At 34.2% G+C, this 18,360-nt stretch overlaps 2 protein-coding genes across 3 annotated transcripts; one reads left to right on the forward strand and one right to left on the reverse strand.

Annotated features, from left to right (window-relative positions):
• The first annotated feature begins 1,139 nt into the window (after positions 1-1,139).
• LOC145009131 (myosin-11-like) lies at positions 1,140-10,249 on the forward strand. The gene is made up of 36 exons (XM_078967798.1): positions 1,140-1,579; positions 1,947-2,075; positions 2,162-2,305; positions 2,384-2,529; positions 2,598-2,754; positions 2,856-3,074; positions 3,167-3,316; positions 3,589-3,725; positions 3,792-3,938; positions 4,023-4,124; positions 4,235-4,292; positions 4,381-4,482; positions 4,563-4,600; positions 4,681-4,807; positions 4,878-5,045; positions 5,140-5,271; positions 5,363-5,481; positions 5,584-5,647; positions 5,738-5,915; positions 6,018-6,223; positions 6,311-6,430; positions 6,528-6,626; positions 6,702-6,923; positions 7,010-7,240; positions 7,698-7,745; positions 7,832-8,086; positions 8,183-8,347; positions 8,465-8,677; positions 8,777-8,917; positions 8,994-9,064; positions 9,139-9,238; positions 9,340-9,396; positions 9,471-9,527; positions 9,615-9,695; positions 9,765-9,844; positions 9,950-10,249. The coding sequence occupies exons 1-36, from the start codon at positions 1,577-1,579 to the stop codon at positions 10,077-10,079; spliced, it is 4,596 nt and encodes a 1,531-aa protein (XP_078823924.1). The 5' UTR covers positions 1,140-1,576; the 3' UTR covers positions 10,080-10,249.
• Positions 10,206-17,704, reverse strand: LOC145009132 (DNAse I-like superfamily protein). Of its 2 annotated transcripts, XM_078967800.1 has the most exons (10): positions 17,528-17,703; positions 12,341-12,525; positions 11,981-12,093; positions 11,850-11,890; positions 11,719-11,768; positions 11,530-11,599; positions 11,315-11,436; positions 10,992-11,222; positions 10,758-10,905; positions 10,206-10,679 (listed from the first exon to the last, which is right to left on the reverse strand). In XM_078967800.1, exons 1-10 carry the CDS (start codon positions 17,594-17,596, stop codon positions 10,380-10,382), a joined length of 1,329 nt encoding a protein of 442 aa, XP_078823926.1. In that variant the 5' UTR covers positions 17,597-17,703; the 3' UTR covers positions 10,206-10,379. The 2 variants fall into 2 exon arrangements, with proteins under 2 accessions (XP_078823926.1, XP_078823925.1); XM_078967799.1 differs by having other exon boundaries at positions 11,719-11,890; positions 17,528-17,704.
• Positions 17,705-18,360: the final 656 nt, after the last annotated feature.

Raw genomic sequence — 18,360 nt, forward strand, 5'->3', positions numbered from 1 at the left:
AAGTGAGGTTTGAGGTGTGTTTATTTAAATAAATTAAAAATCAAGGGTAAAATAGTCTTTTGAGGTAAAGTAGAGACCAAACGCACAACAAAAAACAAACAATATGAATTTTCCAAGTTAAAAAAATAAATCATAAACCAAATATACAAATTACTCCAAACCATATGGATCATTCGTGTAATTTACTCTTTATAACTTTTAAATTTTGTTCATCAATTCATTACCTGTAAATTTATAATCAAACGATATGCTGGCATTATGATAGGTTTTGCCATGTACTTTGCAAGAAGTTGTCAAAATAATTTTTCTTTTGTAATAATATTATAATAATTTCCACATGGTAAAAAGTTATAATAATTTCTAGAGCTTTCAAGAAGGAAAAAGAATCTGGTTAATTCTATATATTTTTAGGTGTGACAGACTTGGCTTTTCTTGAATTCTTTTGAATAGAAAATATAAACATTTCCTCATCTTAGACCAGATACACTTCACCCTAAAAGGTCAAAAGAAAATTCTAATGATGGACTTAATTGCAATTATCTTCAAGAACCAGAGGTTTCGGGTTGAATTTTGTTACGTGGGATTAGTATCTTTTTATGACGTATTAAGATTGTTTGTGAAAACGTGTTGTGTTTCATTTAAGTGTACAATAATAGTATAGTTTGTAATTTTTATGGATTTAGTCGTTGAAAAACAATACCATTATTACCATCTAAAAGTCAAAATAATACATAAATAGTTAAATACATAAGTACAATATATACACTTTACTATTCAAAATGGCCCATATAGACCCTTAAATAAATATAGTTTAAAATATAAACATGTAACTATAGTTTAAGTGCGTTTTAAAGGGTTATTAACGTAATTTAACTCAAGTTGGATACACTTGTAATCAGATTGTATTAGCAAATGTATCATGTGTGACCGACTTTGATCCATTAAATTCATAGCCTGTGGGCTATGCGATATGGGCAGATTATTTAAGTTGGGCTCAAAATCAAATTGTCATCTACTAATCGTAACGCGAAGACAAGAACGGGAGAGAATGACCCGACCCGACCCGACCCGAACAAATATTTCGAATTTTCTATCCGAAAATAAACCTCCAAACCTCTGCTGAAGTTGGCCATGGAGAAAATGGGAAATGCGAGCCAAAGTGTTCGTGTGTGTTTCATAACCACGAATCTGCGAAAAAATCGCGACAAGAGAGAGAAGACCCGACTTCACAGGGGAGTTATTGAACAATGTCACTTCCACAAACAAAGAGACTCCGAAGAGACGGAAGTGGTAAGAGACAGACAGACAGAGAATATTGGGGGAGAAATGGAAAAGGAACATGGAGAAATTACGAAGATCTAACAAGGAAGAAATAAAGAGAAAATCATCCAGATAAATATATCAACAAAATGCCGGAAAATTTTCTGTTATTGCAATGCAGATCAACCAGGATCACCAAAATTGGGCATGAGTGATCCAGGGGAGGTCCACGACGAAGGGAGCACTGATTATCTGTGAAAAATAAGAAGAATATAGACATTTCCTTCGAAATTAAGGGTTTCATTGAAGTTTCACAATGGTAGGTGGATTACGTTTCATTTATCAATGCTGCAATAGATTTTCATTCAAAACATCATGAAATCTCGATCACTAACACTTTCGTTGCGTTATTACGCTCCAAAATAGAGATACAGATTTGGTTTATGATATTAATATATATGACATTGTCATGCAAGTTTGATAGGATCTTTTTTGGAATTTCAATACCAACATTGTTCTGCCTGTGATACTTGTAATAATGCATAATGTAATCAGCAAGTATTGTAGAAAATCTTCAAGTCAATATTAGTTTAGAAGTTGAACAGATATGATATCCAGAGACAAAGTATTGCATCCTTTGCTAGTTTTTCAATTCAAATGTACTGACTGATTTGTATGCACTACAGCGTACTGCAGTGAATATAATAGTAGGCTCTCATGTTTGGGCTGAAGATCCAGCACAAGCATGGATTGATGGGCAGGTTGTCAAGATTAAAGGGAAAGATGTGGAGATTCAGACTAGTGAAGGGAAAACGGTTATTTTTCTACTAAAACCGGACTTTTTTATATAAAAAAATGTACATGTAGCAGCATGAGATTAATTTTACGGGTTCTTTTTCAGATTGTTGCTAATCTATCAAAAATATATCCGATGGATTTGGAAGCTCCTGCTGGTGGAGTTGATGATATGACGAAGCTATCTTATCTACATGAGCCAGGAGTCTTGCAGAACCTAAGAACCAGATATGAACTTAATGAAATTTATGTAGGTCTTCATCCAATTTTATGGTTTATTGATCTATAACTGCAAGAAATGGATTCTAACTTTATGGAATCATGACAGACCTACACTGGAAACATTCTAATTGCAATCAACCCATTCCAGAAGCTACCTCATTTGTATGATGCTCATATGATGCAACAATACAAGGGAGCACCATTTGGAGAATTGAGTCCCCATGTATTTGCAATTGCAGATACCTCTTACAGGTAATGGTAAGTAACACCCTTTTCTTCTTGGATGCATGGGTGCTCACCACATCTTTACTGGATTCCAGGGCCATGGTCCATGAAGGAAAGAGCAATTCCATTCTGGTGAGTGGTGAAAGTGGAGCAGGTAAAACAGAGACAACCAAAATGCTTATGCGGTTCCTTGCGTATTTGGGTGGGAGGAAAGCTACTGAAGGTCGCACCGTTGAACAGCAAGTCCTTGAAGTATGATACATGACGTATAGTTCTTTAGAGAACCTCTTAATTATTCTATATTATGTGTCACTTCATGGCTATATACTGATAAACTTGTTGTGTCACTGCAGTCAAATCCTGTTCTTGAAGCATTTGGGAATGCCAAAACTGTTAGAAATAACAATTCAAGTCGTTTTGGTAAGTTTGTTGAGATCCAGTTTGATAAGCATGGGAGAATATCTGGAGCAGCTATAAGGACTTACCTTTTGGAAAGATCTCGTGTTTGCCAAGTCAATGATCCCGAGAGAAACTATCACTGTTTTTACCTTCTTTGTGCTGCACCACCAGAGGTATAAATATAATATAACAATTTCACTTTCAGTATTTTACAAAACTGAAACCTTTTTTCTTAACTTTTCTTCCTTATTGCTTGTGCTTTCAGGAAGTTGAGAAGTATAAGTTGGGAAGCCCACAGTCTTTTCACTATCTTAACCAATCAAAATGCTTTGAGCTAGTCGGTGTGAATGATGGACTTGAGTATCTTGCCACAAGAAGAGCCATGGATATTGTTGGAATAAGTAAACAGGAGCAGGTATAGTATAGCTTCTGTAATTTTGTTTTCCTTCCAGTTGATTCTTCATCCAAAGAATCTGTGAGCAACAAGTGGCTGCAGAAACATACTTAACCTCACATGTTGACAACAACCTGTGGTGTTTTTATTGTTTACCTTACACACTGCATGATTGATATGTGGTGCTTTTCTTGTCTAGCTTTAGACCCTGCATGATCTGCATCTTTCAATGCAATGATAAAGAAGAGCATGATCCATGGGCGTTGGTGTAATTTTGTCTTGTTTTCTGATAGGAAGCAATTTTCAGAGTTACTGCTGCTATTCTTCATTTAGGCAATATTGCCTTTGCTAAAGGGAAAGAGGTTGATTCTTCGGTGCTAAAAGATGACAAAGCTAAATTTCATCTTAAGATGACAGCAGAACTTCTAAAGTAGGTCTATTTTTTGAATTTTTAATGATTTGGAAGTCCTTTATTGCTCATAAATTTTTGTGTCAGGTGTGATCCTGTTGGCTTGCAAGATGCATTGTGCAAACGTGTGATGATTACTCCTGAAGAAGTTATCAAAAGAAGTCTTGATCCATTAAGTGCTGCATTCAGCAGAGATGGTTTGGCTAAAACAATATATTCAAGATTATTTGATTGGTAATTTTGCAGCTTTCATATAAGAACCATATTGAATAAACTTCTAGTATCTAAGAATTAGGATCCCTTTTTCATTATTTGCAGGTTGGTGGATAAAATTAATAAATCAATTGGACAAGATCCTAACTCAAAATGTCTGATTGGCGTTCTGGACATCTATGGTTTTGAGAGCTTTAAGAACAACAGGTGGCAACCAGGCACATGTCGTATTCCCTCCATTTCAAATAAAGCATTATCATTTTGACTTTGAAAAGTCACATATTGTTATTTTTGTCTCAATTTCATCATACACACAGCTTTGAGCAGTTTTGCATCAACTTTACAAATGAGAAGCTGCAGCAACATTTCAACCAGGTTACTATCTAAACTTTCTTAATCACTGTTAGCATGAGTTGTTGTTAATGTTAAGGACTCCCAAAAAAAATTAATGTTTGAATTACAGCATGTCTTTAAAATGGAGCAAGAAGAATACAAAAAAGAGGCTATCAACTGGAGCTACATTGAATTTGTTGATAACCAAGATGTTCTAGATCTCATTGAAAAGGTATAGTCACTTTCAACTGCATTTATTTATATTTCCCATCATTTCAACCATATAACACTGAAGTTGTATGTATATTGCAGAAACCTGGTGGTATCATTGCTCTTCTTGATGAAGCTTGGTATAACAATAGTATTAATTATCAGCTAAGTGCAGATTTAAGATGTCTTTATTCACAATTTTTTATTTTTCTACTTTTAGTATGTTCCCAAAGTCAACACATGAGACATTCGCAAATAAGCTTTATCAGACTTTCAAAAACCACAAACGATTTATCAAGCCCAAGTTGTCACGCACAGATTTCACAGTTGCTCATTATGCTGGAGAGGTATGTATTTCTTACCTATAACACTATTCTCCTGATTTTTTTTTATAAAATTTTTGACTGCTTTTTATAGGTGCAATATCAATCTGATCAATTTCTTGACAAAAATAAAGATTACGTGGTCCCCGAACACCAAGATTTGTTGGGTGCTTCCAAGTGTCCTTTTGTAGCCGGCCTTTTCCCTGCTTTAGAAGAGTCTTCCAAATCTTCTAAATTTTCTTCAATATGTTCCCGTTTCAAGGTAGGTATCTTTAATTCTTTATCTCAATTCTCAATGATTTTGATATTGTTTGCTAATGTGTAAGTAACTATATATATATGGTAATAATGCACAGCTTCAATTGCAACAACTGATGGAGACACTTAATGCTACAGAGCCTCACTATGTTAGATGCGTGAAACCAAATAATAAACTAAAACCTTCCATATTTGAGAACCTTAACATCTTGCAACAATTGCGATGTGGTGTGAGTATATAAATTTGTTTTATCTTTAATTTTAAGTTGGTTTTATTCATAGCCATGCATATTTCTTGTATGTGACTGATTTCTCTCGTAGGGTGTTTTAGAGGCAATCAGAATCAGTTGTGCTGGTTATCCCACCCGGCGTGCTTTCTTTGAGTTTATAAACAGATTTGGACTTCTTGCCCCAGAAGCCTTGGCTGGATTGGCGGGAAGGTAAAAATTTTATTTCACACACACACACACACACACACTTGTTGCACAAGATTTGGACTTCTGAATCTCTCTTTTTGGTGTTTCATCTCTTGCACAATACAGTAGCTTTGATGAAAAGATGGTATGTCAAAAGATCTTGGAAAAGATGGGGCTGAGTGGGTTTCAGGTTATTAAAATTTTTATTTACTTTGAGTTTATAAAGAATGAATAATCCCGTTGTTTTTGTATATAACACTACTAGGATTGTTTTATACAGATTGGGAAAACAAAGGTGTTCCTGAGGGCTGGACAGATGGCAGAACTAGATGCAAGGAGAGCTGAGGTCCTTGGCAGTGCAGCAGCAATTATTCAAAGGCGGATACGAACTCATATTGCTCATCGCCAGATCAACGCATTGCGAAATTCTTCAATCTTTTTACAAGCTTTCTGTAGACGTGAGCCTCTCACATCACATGATCAATTGAACTTGTTTCTTCAAACTATAAAACACAATACACGACACATTATTAATAAGTAATAACTGTTTACACTTTTAGGTAGTCTGGCTTGCAGAAAGTTTGATCAACTGAAGAGAATTGCAGCTGCTATAAAAATTGAAAAACACGTGCGTAAATGGCGTGCTTGGGTGGCTTATACTAGGCTCCGTGTGTCAGTGCTTGCAGTTCAGACATGTGTACGCGCAGTAGAGGCGCGTAAAAGATTCCGATTCCGCAAGGAAACTAATGCTGCTATCAAAATTCAGGTTACTTTTATAATTTTATAAAAACTCTTTTTTTATTATACTTATACCAACAGAGGAATTCTAATTGTGTTTTTTATTTATTTATAGACTCGGTGGCGTTGTCATAAACATTCTGCATACTATAAAAGGCTAAAGAAAGGATCTTTAGTTACTCAATGTAGATGGAGGGGAAGGATTGCTAGGAGAGAGCTACGAAAACTTAAAATGGTCAGTTATCTATTTATTTATTTAAAATCATATTCATGATGGATGTTACATTCTTTTTAGGGCAGATTAAAAGTTGCTAGCTTTATCTGTTTTGCAGGCTGCACAAGAAACAGGTGCACTTAAAGAAGCAAAAGATAAGCTTGAGAAACAGTTGGAGGAACTAACATGGCGTTTACAGCTTGAGAAACGTTTAAGGGTAATTTATTTCAACTATACAAGTTTTGTTGGAAAAGTTTATGTAATTGTAATGTGATATGTCCTACATGTCTAGACTGATTTGGAAGAAGCAAAAGCACAAGAGGCACTGAAATTTCAGAATTCTCTAGAAGCTATGCAAAAGAAACTTGATGAAGCAAATGCATTGGCTGTAAAGGAAAGAGAGGCAGCTAAAAAAGCTATTGATGAAGCGCCTGCGGTTGTTGAAGAAAAAGAGATTGTTATTGAAGATACTAAGAAAATTGAATCCTTGACTGCTGAGGTGGATGAGTTGAAGGTAAGTAAGACTTACCATACAAACGGAATTTTTTTTTTTTTTATCGTGGGGACCACATTAAGTAGTTTTTTTTTTGGGCCATGTAGGCAAAGTGGGAGTCAGAAAAGAAACGTGCTGATGAGCTGGAAGAATGTAGTGAAGGAAGACGTAAGAAGTTGGAAGAAACAGAAAAGAAAGTCGTTCAGTTACAGGAAACTATGAGCAGATTGGAAGAGAAACTAAACAACTTGGAATCAGAGAATAAAGTCTTCCGCCAACAAGCTGTGTCCATGGCACCTAATAAGTTTCTCTCAGGGCGTTCCAGATCTATTATGCAGGTATTTTATATATATATATATATATATATATATATATATATATATATATATATATATATATATATATTAAGACACTAACCCTTTACCTATTTGCCCTTCTTTTTTCCTCCCAACTTGTCTCATGTCAAAATTGATGAATATTGAGAAATTTGTTCTTTTGAAATGCAACAATAAAATGGTCATCTACTCTCATTCAGATGGTGCATTCAATCTAGAAAAGAAACATACTTTATGTATACAACACTTTATTTGCTTAGCCACTTTCATCCACGCAGACTCTGTCCTATGAAAAATGTATCCATTAAAGCATTTCAAATTTTTTCGTGTTAGAATAATATATTTTGAAAAATCTAGTCAATCATAGCAGTGAAAATTGTTGTATTAGATTTTTCAAAGTACAATGCTGAAATAGGAAAAAAAAAAAAAAGGTGATTGTTTGATATCCAACTCCTTGCAGAGGAACGACAGTGGTACTTTTATTGGAGAATCAAGGTCATCATCTCAGGTATCCTGAATCTTGAACTTGATGCTTTTTTTAAAAAATTTAATCATCTATAAATAAGTAACGTGTTTGTGTTGTTTATGTATCAGGATCCGCATAGCCCTTCAATGCACCAAAGAGATCTAGCAGAAATAGACGACACACCACAAAAATCACTGAATGAAAAACAAATGGAGAATCAAGAACTACTTATCCGATGCATTGCACAACATCTAGGGTTTGCAGGGAATCGACCAATCGCAGCCTGCATCATTTACAAATGCCTTCTTCAATGGAGATCTTTTGAAGTGGAACGCACTACTGTTTTTGACCGAATTATCCAGACCATAGGCAATGCCATAGAGGTACTTAGTACTTAAATGCTACTCTTTTTTTCACTTCGTTTTAATAATTATAATAATTATTTTTTTCTAACTTTTTTTTTTCCGTTTATTTAATAGAAAAAACAGGATAATAACGATATATTGGCATACTGGTTATCGAATGCCTCTACTCTTTTGCTTCTTCTTCAGCGAACATTGAAACCGAGTGGGTCAGCATCTGGAATGGCTCCACAACGTCGTCGATCATCAGCTGCTCTTTTTGGGAGGATGACTTCTGTAATGGTTAAGTATTTTTGGAATTTGATTCAACATATATATATATATATATATATATATATATATATATATATATATATATAATATGTATATACTAAAATTAAAATTTGATTTTATGGTTAGAGTTTCCGTGGGACCCCTCAAGGAATCGAACTTCCTTCCTTTGTGAATGGAGATCTGAGTAGTGGAGTTGAAGGTGGTTATACCAAAGTGGAAGCCAAGTATCCAGCTTTGCTTTTTAAGCAGCAGTTAACAGCTTATGTTGAAAAGATTTATGGAACAATTCGAGATAATTTGAAAAAGGAAATATCTCCGTTACTCGGGATGTGTATTCAGGTAGCTAATTTCTCATTCTCATCATTTTTACTTAATTTCATGTTGAGTAATTAGGAAATAGGAATGGACTAAATGGTAATTTCACAATTCACACTCAAGGCACCGAGAATTTCGAGAGCCAGCCTGGCAAAGGGATCATCGCGTTCGGTTTCCAGTTCAGCTCAACAGACACTGATTGCTCATTGGCAAGGAATCGTCAAGAGTCTTGGAAGTTTCTTGAATGTTCTAAAAACAAATCATGTTAGTGCCATTTTTGTTTTTTTGTTAATTTTGTGTTTCTTTCCCTGTTTTTAACCTTTTTGTGAAATGTTTTTAGGTTCCACCGGTTTTGGTGCGTAAAGTTTTCTCACAAATATTTTCGTTTGTGAATGTTCAGCTATTTAACAGGTATATATTTATTTTTTATAGAGTGTGTTCTTTTGTGATGTGATTCTTTTTTTTCTTTTTTTTATAAAATGCAGTCTACTTTTGAGACGTGAGTGCTGTTCGTTTAGCAATGGTGAGTATGTGAAAGCGGGATTGGCTGAACTAGACCACTGGTGTTTTAACGCAACTGATGAGGTAATTCTGGAGTGATATTTTCTTTCATTGGAATGGAATTAACGATTCCATTATGCCAAACACTATTTTGTATTCTTATTTGCTAAACAAAAGGACTGCAGTATTCAGGTTCTGCTTGGGATGAACTGAAGCATATACGGCAAGCTATAGCATTTCTGGTAAAGTTTCTTTTATTATATAAAAATTTAGGCTTTCTGGTTTTGAAGATTTTATTTTAATCAATCTCATTCAGGTTATACATCAAAAGCCAAAGAAAACACTGGATGAAATAAGTCATGACCTCTGCCCAGTGAGTCATGTTTATGTTTTTATTAGTTTACAATAACAATAAAATTTTATGTAATTTATATTATATATATTTAATTATGGTCCACAGGTTCTTAGTGTACAGCAGCTGTACCGGATCAGTACAATGTACTGGGATGACAAGTATGGGACACAAAGCGTCTCCCCAGATGTAAGTTTCATAATAAGATCAGATTGTTTTTTTTTTATATAAATTATTTAACTTTGATGCATGGGTCAGGTTATATCCAACATGAGATCATTGATGACTGAAGAAAACACTGTTGTAAGCAATTCTTTCCTATTGGATGACGATTCCAGGTTAGTTCTAGTTGCTTTCGTGTTGACCCAAGCATTTGACTAGTACTGAAATGTCCAAAATACCCTTTGATAATATATGTTTTAACACAAATTGATTTTATGCAGCATCCCATTTTCGGTTGATGATATATCGAGATCAATGGATAATATAGAGATATCGGACATTGAGCCTCCACCTCTAATTCGCGAGAACTCAGGATTTAGCTTTCTGTTGCCACGTATCGAGAGCCACTGACCCAAGATGTTTTCCGGTCAGGATAATCAACCCGTGAGAAGGAAAAAAAAAAAAAAAAAAAAAAAAAAACATGAACTGTATTATTTTCCCATGTTTTTGTAGCTTTTATATATATATACTAGCATGTTGTACAAATAGACATTTTTCATTTATTGACATCAGTCATAATGCCTGGCAAACACAATTTAAGTTAGAAAATTGTCCTCTCAACTTATCTCATAAATTCTATAACAATGGAATACAAAAAAATATATTAAGAAAAAGAAACAACACTTGCAAAATTGAGAGAGATGATGACTACTAAACCACTAAAAACTCAGCACCTATTGGCAAGTGATCACTAGGATGAAAATAATTTGGCAATCCACCTTTTACATCTGCTGACTCAGCTTCCGGAAGCTCAAGGAAACTAACAGGTTCAATTTGAATCCCCTCATCAGAAGGTGAGAAAAATATATAATCAAGTGTACCAGTGAATCCAGGGGTATAATTGGTAAATCGCGGTTCACCCCTTGTACATGCATAAACACTTGATAAATTAATTGGTGGTTCATCTTCTAAACATTCCACTGAGCCACTAGAAACAAGATACTGGTACACCTGTACACAATTCCCAATCAATAATAAAACCTACATGTCTCTTGAATTTTCAATGTAAATTCATTGAAATATAAATACCTTGTCTCCAGGAATGGAATTGAAATCCCCAGTAATGATTACTGATGGTTTGCACTCAAATTTTTCAGATACCATTTTTTTAAATTTTGCTACTTGTGATAATAAATATTTCGCCTGTGCAAGCTTCACATCTGCCCATTCTGGATCCCTACAGAATTCAAAATTTCAGATAAAAAATAATCTTCAGACAACAAAACACAAGGGCAAAACTGGAATTATAAGTAAAAAAATTACCAGTAAAGATGTGTGTTTGCTACAATGACATAATGTTGATGAGGTTTTTTAAACTTGAAAGCAGCCATAATTCCAACACAATCACGTTTCAACCGGACATATGGATCATTAGGATCTCCTTTTCCTTTGGAATCAAGGTCCTTCTCCTTTTGTTCCACACGAGATGCTTCATCTAGAAGCAAGTTAGCAAGGTCATTATAGTCAATTGTTTCCTCTATCACCAACTCCAATCTGGACATTTAAACCAACAAAAAAAAAGACATGAATACAATCAATGAATATGCTTTTTACTATGAGAATGAATTACACAGAAAGTTGTATACTTGTTGTGCTTGTAGAAAATCCCACATCCGTCTGATTTCCTACCACTTCTTTTAATGTAGATGCTTGAGTAATCATTTTGCTCTATTTTCTCTTTGTAGAAGGTATCGTATTCATCTAATTCCTGACAACAAAACAATTATTCTACACATAAGAAAAACCAGATGACAGAAATAAATATTACAACAAATGTGTTATGGATATGAAGAAACTAAACCTGTAAGCATAAAATATCAGCATCAAGATGTTTAAGAAGATCAAGAATTATTGGGGAACGAGCTTTCCACCTGTCATAACCAAATTTTATGCATTTTCAGATCATAAAAGAGGTGAACAGTTATCATTCATGATAGCTTCATTTCAAATATGGAGTAATAAAGAGCTCTAAGAAACCAAGAAGATTTACTTGAGGCAAGGTGATGGAGAGTGTGGGAATACAGAACTTTTTACATATACCTGCAGAAAAAGGAAAAAAAAAAAACAAGAAATAATGAATTGGCAAATTAAAGGTGTGTGTGTGTGTGTGTGTGTGCATACCTGAGCCAGAATGTTATATGAAACCACTCGGAATTTGAGGCCTGTAAAAATATCAGATGTGAATTGATATTTAGGTTGACAATACATAGATTTAATTAGATAAAAACTAAGGAGCATGATCTTTTACATACCCTCAGACTTGCTTACTGAAGTAATTTGATTCTGTTCGACTGGGATGAATTTAGGGTAAACTGGTGTAGGTGTAGGCGTGTTCTTAGTGCTCATTTTTCTCATACAAATCTTACTGCATATAACATAACCCACATTTTTATGAACAAACTGCGTATCACATTAAACAGTCATGTGCTACTTAATTCACATCTCACAAATCACAAATGTGTGTGTTTGTGTTTGTGTTTGTGATTGATTCGTAAAATATACACTCGAAATAGCAAAAAGGACAACAAAAATTCAATAGCATACTACTCGTAAATCAGTAACGTAGCAAACACAAGATAAGCATCATAATAACAAAAAATCCGCCGGCGTACCTTGTTCGGAAGGAGGAAGAAACGAGAGGGATGCGAGAAAGCAGTAAACCACCGGATTTCAGAAGCATTTTCCCCCCAGCAGAAGAAGTGATATATAAGTAGAGCTTCCTCACAGGGCAGCCTCCTCCTCTTGCGACTAGCAACCAAGCCAATAAAAGGCCCAAATTACATAATGAGTCCCTCCACTGTTTTCCAATTGAGAATTTAGCTAAGATTAGGTTGCAATTTGGAAGAATTAGAAATAGAAAAAGGGTTAAATTTTTGAGTTTTAGAATTAGAAAAAGGGTTAATCAGTCCCAAATTACATAATCAGTCCCTTATATGGTTAAATTTTTGAGTTTTAGAATAAGAAAAAGGGATTGATTGTTTTCTTTCTGTTTTTATTTTCGAGTTTTTGTTATTATAAATAGGGTTTAAACTGACTTTGGAAAAAAAGTTATTGAAATTTTTTTTTAGGTTTAAAATAGGGTTAGAACATTGGATGTGAGCAACTAGTTATAACACCATTTTAGTGTCACATTATTAATGGTATTATAACATCAAGTGGGGAAATGGTCACCATATTATATCTTGTTATGACACCAACTTTTTTTTTTATCATTTTTTAATTATTTTTTATTTTTTTCGAAATTCTTTTTTTTTTAATTTAAACAAATATTTTTTAAATATAACATAATAAATAAAACATAATGTTTAAAAATTATAAATAACATATAATATTTTTAAAGATTAAAATTAACATATATATTAAATTACACATAACATCCAAATTAAAAAATAAAAATAAAATTAAAAAATAACATCCAGATTCAAAAAAAAAAAAAAAAAAAAAAAATACAACGCTATTCGTTATCGTTATTGTTACCATAGAAGATATAATCCGCCAAGTTTTCTCGAAGTTGTCTGTGTTTATTTGCGACCTAAATGTCAACAACGCGATGCAAATATTCTGTTGTTCCTGGTTGAAACTGAACGTGTCTGGGCTCCGTTGGGATATAGTGTGCAATATTTCGCCCTTTATCTTCTACTACCATGTTATGCATTATGATACATACATACATGATATATCGTAGAGTTTCTAAATCCAATGGTCGTGTTGTATGTTCGACTATATGTCACTTCGCCTTCAGCACGTTCCACATCCTTACGTGCTCATTATTATCTTCTTTTAAAAAATTTGTCTTGTTCTTCAACCGGGTGGCAAAATGCCTTCACGAATGTGGAATACTGAGGATATATTCCATCTGTAAGGTAATACCCATATTTGTATTCGTTTCCATTCACCGTGAAAGGAGCATCCGGGGCCTTTCCATTCAAAAGATCGTCGAAGAACACATCCCTACTCAAACGAAATTTTCTTTTGAAGTCATTCGCCTTGTATACACAATTATCCGCAAAGTAATCGCGATACAGATGTTCATGTCCTTCCTTGCGATTTGTGTTTAATATCGCACGTCTTGTTAGTAGTGGGGTTGGGTCTGGTTGCAGCAAATCGGTAGTGTAATACTAGTACATCAGCTTGAATAAAATATTGTCATCTGAATCATCGTACGAGTTAAAAGGCTCCATATTGTTTTTGAAGATAATTGAAACTATGTAGAGAGAAGAAAAGAAATTGTGTGAAATTTTTTTATAAAAATGATAGCTATTTATAGGGTAAATGGTTTTTTTATAGTTATTTTTTTTATACCGTTGCAATTAAAACGTTTGCAACGGTCCCATTTTCTGCGTTTCATCTGGTCGTGAAGCCAACGAGATCCAATCTCGACGAGCTGCAACGAGCAAGGGGGGGTGTTCCCCCGTCAAGACGTCGTTGTCAACGGCCACGTCATCTGCGTCGTTTCTCGTTTGGCCTATACCGCATTGTCTTAAGAATGTGTGGTGTCATGGTGGGATGGGGTAGGTGTTGGGGTTTGGGAGGAGAAAAATGTTTCTGAAATCGATAAGCAACTTGGATCTTCTTGAAGAATTGTACGAACATTTTTTAAATATGATATTTTGATCGTATGTTCGGGTTACACGAAATCCAGATTATGAGAATAATCTTTTAAAGAATAATCTCAAATTACCATACTAATAATAATCCCACGAAACTATTGTTTTATAGAATCCATATTATTTTGATTACCAAAAATAAACATCAATCAACATTAAAATGAAAACTTTTTTGAAAAAAAAAAAATAGTCCGCAATCAACTCAAAATCAAACGCAACCTTAGGAAACTATATATATATTTTTTGGAAAAGTTTTCAAAAAAGAAGTGTAGTTTTAATTTCCAACTTTCAATATAATATTTAGAAAACGTAAAACATTCGAGTTTTTATTTTTTCATTTTAAAAAGTGGAAAAACATGTTTGGTTGTGTATTTTCTATTAATTTTTATTTTTTTTATTTTAAATAGGGTTTAAATTGTTTTTGGGAAGAAACTATTGATTTTTTTATTGCCAACAAATCACAAAAGTAAATGTTTTGTAACGAACTATGAGATTTATTTTTCTACCCATGCCAAATTCTGATTTTATATTTTTAGATTATATTTTAAATTTTGTAACAACTTTGATAAAAAAATTATGTTTGGTTATGAAAATGGCTAGAACGTTTTAATTTTACAAATTCACCACAAATTTAGTTTTTTTTAGATATTTAGTTACTTATAACTTTTTAACAACCTTTTTAAAGACTTTTCATAAACTTTTTTTACAATTTCTTTTACAGCTTCATATAATTTCCGTACAACTTAAAAAATATATTTCTAAATGTGAATTTTTTTTAAGAAGATAAGATGCTCGTACTATGACATTTGGAACGAATGTGTGTAGAGGGGTAGGTATAGGGTGTGGGTGTAGTGGAGTAGGTAAGTAGGGGGGGGGGGGGGGGGATTTGATTTGTCAATGTTTTTATTTTGACAAAAAACTGAACAAATGATGTTTGTGGTTGTTTAAAATTATCACTTTTGTTTAAAAATGTTTGGATTAGCAACAGAGGTCAAAAATTTTCATTTTGTTGCTTGTTTGATCCAATTTATTTTGATTTTTTTCTAAATGACGGATTTCCTCTTGTTAATATGATTTTCTTTTTTTCTTATTTGTTTTTCTGGTTTTATATTTAAAAAAATAAAATAAAAATAAATTGCTCTCTCTCTTATTTGTTTTTATTTTTCTGATTTTAGGATTAAAAAAGACAAAATTGCAAGAATGGTCCCTATGGTTAGGTGGAAATTGTCACTTTGGGCCAAACAGGTTTTGATTAGCACTAATGGTCCAAAAGTTTCCATTTTATGGTGGGTTTGGTCCAAAACAATTTAAAATGATGAATTTGCCCCTTTCTATTTGTTTTTTGCTTTTTCTTTTTGTTATTTAATTATTTTCCTAACAAAAAAATAAAATAAAAAAAGAATAAAGGAATCTCTCTCTCTCTCTCTCTCCCCCCAGTTTAAAGAACGTTACCGTCCTCACCCTTCCCCCAACCTTCACTCCCGCTGGGAAGCTTAAACACTACCGTCGGAAAAAGATAAACGACACCATATCGAAGCTCTGGCAGCGAAACCCTAACCCTAAAAGTTTCAGGTGGCGGCATACAGATCGAAAACTAAGGTTTCTAGCAGCGGCGGCCTCTAAAAACCCTAAGATTTAAAGAAAAGAGAATGACGACAACCTCTAAAAACCATAGGGTCTCCTTCTTTCCTTCTTCAAACTCGATTGAAGCTCACCCGAGGGTCATTTGGCATTCTTTCCTTCTTCAAACTCGATTAAAGCTCACCTGAGGGTCTGACGGAGCCAGGAGAGTCGAGAGACGGTGGGGATGGTTGGAAATGGTGGTGAAGAGGGGTGGCAGTAGGTGTTTTCAGGGGTTGCCGGTGGTTTGGTCTTCATCGTTGTGCTTCGATCTGTAAAGAAGAAGCTCTTTGATTCTTAGGAGGAGGCGGATCTGAAACCCCCATTTACAAACCTTCGTTTCAGAGTTAGAACAACAATTAGGGTTCTCCTCTCTCTCTCTCTCATAGAAGCTCGTCTGAAAACCATTGGATCTTGCTAAGATACAGATTAATGGGCAAAGTTGCTTTTGATAATGGAGATTACATTTAGGGATTCTTTTTTCTGCACTGCAATGAAGAGAGAGACAGAGAGAGAGGGAGAGAGAGGGAGGGAGATAGAGAGAGAGAGAGAGAGAGAGAGAGACGGGTGGGAGAGAGAGAGAGAGAGAGAGAGAGACGGGTGGGAGAGAGAGAGAGAGAGAGAGAGACGGGTGGGAGAGAGAGAGGGATTTTTTTTCTTTTTCTTTTAATTATGAAACTATTTAAATAAATAAATAAACTAAAAAAAATAAAAAAGGGCAAAATGGTCATTATAAAAGAATTTAAAGTAAATTGGACCAAAGTGGCAAGAAAATGAATACATGTGGACCATGAGTGCTAGTCCAAACGTGTTTGGCCCAAAGTGGCAATTTCAACCTAACCACAGGGACCATTCTTGCAATTTTGTCTTAAAAAAATAAAAATCTATCTCTCTCTCACACACACACAGATCATTACCCGTTGTTGGAAATCGTTGAAGAAGCCTAAGGTTTTCCAAATAACTAAAATTGGAGATTAAATTCCAATCGAGCATGCTCCCTTCGAGATTAATCGTTTCCATCTTCTTCATACCCCAAATTCATCGGGAGTTTCGCAACTTAAATCATTGAAGAGAGATCAAGCTTAGTTTCTCAATTAAATTCTTGTAGTTATCATCCTCTTCACCTTCAATCTCTGCATCTTCTTCCCTATTTTTGGTTGTTTCATCTTTTAAGTCCTGATTCGGGCTTGAGTCCCCAATCCGATAGCAGTCGCTTCAACCCTAATTGACGCGAATCATTCCTGTGGATATCAGAAGGAATAATGCCGGATTTTGAGAAAATTTGTGGCTTAACGAAGTAATTTGCTCTCTCGAGTCGGATGACGTATGATGCTTCCGGTGTGCTCATAGCTAAGTGACTGATAATCGATCTCGTTAGTCGGAGTGATGAAGATCTAAAATTTGTGATCACAATCTCTAAGCTTATATCCTCTTCTTTCAAAGTTACAATGTGTTTGATTTCAAATTTGTCATCTATATTGCTACTAATCAGTTATGCCTAAGAACATTAGGGCAATTTCAATTCATTCGTACAGAGGAACGGAAAATAAATATCGTGAATTGAGTATTCACCTGAATTGTCTGGACTTCCTCCAACATTGCAAAGATTCCAGATAGTGGGAGACCATGAAATCCATTCATTTCGCTTATCGTGAACTTTCTCCGAGGTTTATGAAGGAAGTGTCATGGCCACTAAATTCTGTTTCGAGATAATTGACGTTGATAGGTGGGTGTGGAATCAAAGCGGCTCTTGGCAACTGGAAATTTCTGGTGGAGGTGTTGAAGTTATGGTGAGGTGGAATGAGATTAAAGGTGATTTTGATGATGAGGTTTGTTAAAGGTTGAAAATGGATGATGTTGGAGGAGAAGATGTACGAGCGAGAGAGAGAGAGAGAGAGAGAGAGTTTTTATTTTTTATTTTTTTAAATCTAAAATCAGAAAAATAAAAACAAATAAGAGAGAGAGTGTGTGTGTGTGAGTGATTTATTTTTATTTTTTATTTTTTTAATATAAAATCAGAAAAAAATAAGAAAAAATAAGAAAATCATATAAACTGGGGCAAATCCGTCATTTTGAAAAAAATTAAAACAGATTGGACCAAACAAGCAACAAAATAAAATCTTTGGACCTCTAGTGCTAGTCCAAACATTTTTCGACCAAAATGACAATTTTGAGCAAATCACAGGGACCATTTGTGTAGTTTTGTCTTTTATTTTTAAAAACTTTTGGAAATGAAAAAAATATGGAAACAATAACTATTTTTTTTCAAGTTCCTTGTAATTTTGGAAAAAATGAAAATATTTTTTTCCTTGGAGATTTTTTTTTTTTTAAATATCTGTTTTCAAAAATATCACTTAATTTTATTTTATTATTTTTGGAAAACTAATGAATATTCCACGAAAAAA

This window comes from Lactuca saligna, chromosome 8, assembly GCF_052625555.1.
Source record: "Lactuca saligna cultivar CGN05327 chromosome 8, ASM5262555v1, whole genome shotgun sequence".
Lineage (NCBI taxonomy): Eukaryota > Viridiplantae > Streptophyta > Magnoliopsida > Asterales > Asteraceae > Lactuca > Lactuca saligna.

Coding starts and splice junctions, on each gene's coding strand:
- LOC145009131 (XM_078967798.1), top strand. Junction 2,755..2,855: donor TTGAACAGCAAGTCCTTGAA/GTATGATACATG, acceptor GTGTCACTGCAG/TCAAATCCTGTTCTTGAAGC. Junction 4,293..4,380: donor TGCAGCAACATTTCAACCAG/GTTACTATCTAA, acceptor TTTGAATTACAG/CATGTCTTTAAAATGGAGCA.
- LOC145009132 (XM_078967799.1), bottom strand. CDS start 17,596: ATGAATGGATTTCATGGTCTCCCACTATCTGGAATCTTTGCAATGTTG. Junction 11,600..11,718: donor TCTCCATCACCTTGCCTCAA/GTAAATCTTCTT, acceptor TGGTTATGACAG/GTGGAAAGCTCGTTCCCCAA. Junction 10,906..10,991: donor GCAAACACACATCTTTACTG/GTAATTTTTTTA, acceptor TGAATTCTGTAG/GGATCCAGAATGGGCAGATG.